Genomic DNA, 4119 nt, shown 5'->3' with positions numbered 1-4119 from the left:
GTGGCCCCCGGCGGCGGCGGCGCCCCGATGGCGGCGGCGGCGGCGGGGGCCGCGCTCCTCACGCACTCCGCCTTCTGGGACCCCACGGTCAGCGGCGACTGGGACAGCGAGCGGCCCAGCCCGGCCTGCCTGCTGCGGATCAAACGGTGAGCGGCGGCGGCGCGGGGCCCGGGCACGGAGCGCGGCGCGGGCGTTCGGCTCGGCCCCGCGGCCGGTAACGGGCCCTGCCGGCGTCCCGGGACACGCACGGGGACAGGCCCGTGTCCCGGGACACGCACGGGGACAGCGCCGGGCCCTGCCGGTGTCCCAGGACACGCACGGGGGCAGGTGCCGGTCCTTCCCGGTGTCCCGGGACACGCACGGGGACAGGCGCCGGTCCGTGTCCCGGGACACGCACGGGGACAGCGCCGGGCCCTGCCGGTGTCCCAGGACACGCACGGGGGCAGGTGCCGGTCCTTCCCGGTGTCCCAGGAAAGGCACGGGAACAGGTGCCGGTCGTTCCCGGTGTCCCAGGAAAGGCACGGGAACAGGTGCCGGTCGTTCCCGGTGTCCCGGGACACGCACGGGGGCAGCGCCGGTCCTTCCCGGTGTCCCGGGACAGGCGCCGCTCCTTCCCGGTGTCCCGGGACAGGCACGGGGGCAGCGCCGCTCCTTCCCGGTGTCCCGGGGCTCTCCCGGGCTCAGCCCCGGTGCCCTGGAGGGTCCCGGACAGGTTTGGGCTGGGAGGGTCCTTGGGCAGGGACCCTTCGCTGTGTCCCAGGGAATTCCTGCCGGGATCCCCTGGAATTCCTGCCCGGGATCTCCTGGAATTCCTGCCGGGATCCCCTGGAATTCCCAGCCCGGATCCCATGGAATTCCCAGCCTGGATCCCCTGGAATTCCTGCCGGGATCCCCTGCCGAGGATTCCGGGCGTGCTCTGGAATTCCTGGGCTGCTGGAGGGGCTCACGCAGAGCCGGGCCCAAACCTCCCAAATCCCGGTTTAAATCCCGTCCCCCGCCGCCCCCCCCAGGCCGATCCCGGCTCATTCCCGTTTTTTCCCCCCTTTTCCAGGGATATCATGTCCATCTACAAGGAGCCGCCCCCAGGGATGTTCGTGGTGCCTGACCCCCACGACATGACCAAGGTGAGCAGCTTGGGGTCCCCAAATCCGGGCTCTGGGGGCATTCCCGGCTGGAATATCCCCTGAGTGCCCTGGGAACAGCAAGGCTCTGGCTTCCCTGGGGATGTGGGGTGGGATCCAGTGGAGCGGGGTTTGGGAATGCTGGGGGGTTTGGGAATGCTGGGGGGTTTGGGAATGCTGGAGCTTGGGGTCCCCAAATCCCGGCTCTGGGGGCATTCCCGGCTGGAATATCCCCTGAGTGCCCTGGGCACAGCAGCTTGGGGTCCCCAAATCCCGGCTCTGGGGGCATTCCCGGCTGGAATATCCCCTGAGTGCCCTGGGAACAGCAGCTTGGGGTCCCCAAATCCCGGCTCTGGGGGCATTCCCAGCTGGAATATCCCCTCAGTGGTTTGGAAATGCTGGAGGATTTGGGAATGCTGGAGCCATGGAGGGTTTGGGAATGCGAAAGAGTTCGGGGATGCCGGAGGGTTTGGGAATGCCGGAGGATTTGGGAATGCTGGAGGGTCTGGGAATGCCGCAGGGTTTGGGAATGCTGGAGCTGTGCAGGGTTTGGGAATGCTGGAGCCGTGCAGGGTCTGGAACGCCGCAGGGTCTGGGAACGCCACAGGGTCTGGGAATGCCGCAGGGTTTGGGAACGCCACAGGGTTTGGGAACGCCACAGGGTCTGGGAATGCCGCAGGGTCTGGGAACGCCGCAGGGTTTGGGAACGCCGCAGGGTCTGGGAATGCCGCAGGGTCTGGGAACGCCACAGGGTCTGGGAATGCTGGAGCTGTGCAGGGTCTGGAATGCCACAGGGTCTGGGAACGCTGCAGGGTCTGGAACACCGCAGGGTCTGGGAACGCCACAGGGTCTGGGAATGCCGCAGGGTCTGGGAACGCCACAGGGTCTGGGAATGCTGGAGCTGTGCAGGGTCTGGAATGCCACAGGGTCTGGGAACGCTGCAGGGTCTGGAACACCGCAGGGTCTGGGAACGCCACAGGGTCTGGGAATGCCGCAGGGTCTGGGAACGCCACAGGGTCTGGGAATGCTGGAGCTGTGCAGGGTCTGGAATGCCACAGGGTCTGGGAACGCTGCAGGGTCTGGAACACCGCAGGGTCTGGGAACGCCACAGGGTCTGGGAATGCCGCAGGGTCTGGGAACCCCGCAGGGTCTGGGAATGCTGGAGCCGTGCAGGGTTTGGGAACGCCGCAGGGTCTGGAACGCCGCAGGGTCTGGGAATGCTGCAGGGTCTGGGAATGCTGGAGCCGTGCAGGGTCTGGGAATGCTGGAGCCGTGCAGGGGCTGGGAATGCTGGGGGATCCCCTGCCCAGGCTGGGGTCTGGAGCGTTCCCCTCCTGTGGGGATGAGCATCCGGGGGAATTCACGGCAGGAATTTCGTTGGATTTTCATTTTTATTGGAGTTCCTGGTGCTGGAGGTGTGGAAATTCCAGGGGGGAATTCCTGGAGGGATTTCAGGGGGGATTCCCAAGGATTCCAGGGGGAATTCCAGCCTGGATTCCTGAGGATTCCAGGGGGGGTTCCTGAGAATTCCAGCCAGGATTCCAGGGGGGATTCCTGAGAATTCCAGCCAGGATTCCCGAGGATTCCAGGGGGGATTCCTGAGAATTCCAGCCAGGATTCCAGGGGGGATTCCTGAGAATTCCAGCCAGGATTCCAGGGGGGATTCCTGAGAATTCCAGCCAGGATTCCAGGGGGGATTCCTGAGAATTCCAGCCAGGATTCCAGGGGGGATTCCTGAGAATTCCAGCCAGGATTCCAGGGGGGATTCCTGAGAATTCCAGCCAGGATTCCAGGGGTGATTCCTGAGAATTCCAGCCCTGATTCCCGAGGATTCCGGGCGTGCTCTGGAATTCCTGGGCTGCTGGAGGGGCTCACGCAGAGCCGGGCCCAAACCTCCCAAATCCCGGTTTAAATCCCGTCCCCCGCCGCCCCCCCCAGGCCGATCCCGGCTCATTCCCGTTTTTTCCCCCCTTTTCCAGGGATATCATGTCCATCTACAAGGAGCCGCCCCCAGGGATGTTCGTGGTGCCTGACCCCCACGACATGACCAAGGTGAGCAGCTTGGGGTCCCCAAATCCGGGCTCTGGGGGCATTCCCGGCTGGAATATCCCCTGAGTGCCCTGGGAACAGCAAGGCTCTGGCTTCCCTGGGGATGTGGGGTGGGATCCAGTGGAGCGGGGTTTGGGAATGCTGGGGGGTTTGGGAATGCTGGGGGGTTTGGGAATGCTGGAGGGTGTGGGAATACTGGAGGGTGTGGGAATGCTGGAGCCACGGAGGGTTTGGGAATGCTGGCGCTGTGGAGGGTTTGGAAACGCCGAAGAGTTCGGGAATGCTGGAGGGTTTGGGAGCGTCAGAGGGTTTGGGAATGCTGGAGCTGTGGAGCGTCTGGGAATGCTGGAGGATTTGGGAATGCTGGAGCTGTGCAGGGTCTGGGAATGCTGCAGGGTTTGGAAATGCTGGAGGATTTGGGAATGCTGGAGCCATGGAGGGTTTGGGAATGCGAAAGAGTTCGGGGATGCCGGAGGGTTTGGGAATGCCGGAGGATTTGGGAATGCTGGAGGGTCTGGGAATGCCGCAGGGTTTGGGAATGCTGGAGCTGTGCAGGGTTTGGGAATGCTGGAGCCGTGCAGGGTCTGGAACGCCACAGGGTCTGGAACGCCACAGGGTTTGGGAACGCCACAGGGTCTGGGAATGCCGCAGGGTCTGGGAATGCTGGAGCCATGCAGGGTCTGGAACACCACAGGGTTTGGGAACGCCGCAGGGTCTGGGAATGCCGCAGGGTCTGGGAACGCCACAGGGTCTGGGAATGCTGGAGCTGTGCAGGGTCTGGAATGCCACAGGGTCTGGGAACGCTGCAGGGTCTGGAACACCGCAGGGTCTGGGAACGCCACAGGGTCTGGGAATGCCGCAGGGTCTGGGAACGCCACAGGGTCTGGGAATGCCGCAGGGTCTGGGAACACCGCAGGGTCTGGGAATGCTGGAGCCGTGCAGGGTCTGG

General features: G+C 64.7%; 1 protein-coding gene across 1 annotated transcript in view; it reads left to right on the top strand.

Moving 5' to 3' along the window:
- The first annotated feature begins 6 nt into the window (after positions 1–6).
- UBE2Z (ubiquitin conjugating enzyme E2 Z) overlaps positions 7–4119 on the top strand; it is an 8617-nt gene continuing 4504 nt past the window's right edge. Inside the window, exons 1-4 of the mRNA XM_041426244.1 lie at positions 7–146; positions 1052–1183; positions 3101–3173; positions 4069–4087. Of these exons, the coding sequence (XP_041282178.1) occupies positions 28–146; positions 1052–1183; positions 3101–3173; positions 4069–4087 (343 nt within the window). The 5' untranslated portion in view covers positions 7–27. The remainder of the gene's footprint in view (positions 147–1051; positions 1184–3100; positions 3174–4068; positions 4088–4119) is intronic.

Source organism: Onychostruthus taczanowskii, unplaced genomic scaffold (assembly GCF_017590055.1).
Source record: "Onychostruthus taczanowskii isolate IOZ18803 unplaced genomic scaffold, ASM1759005v1 scaffold91, whole genome shotgun sequence".
NCBI lineage: Eukaryota > Metazoa > Chordata > Aves > Passeriformes > Passeridae > Onychostruthus > Onychostruthus taczanowskii.
This window is presented reverse-complemented; position numbering and strand designations above follow the sequence as displayed.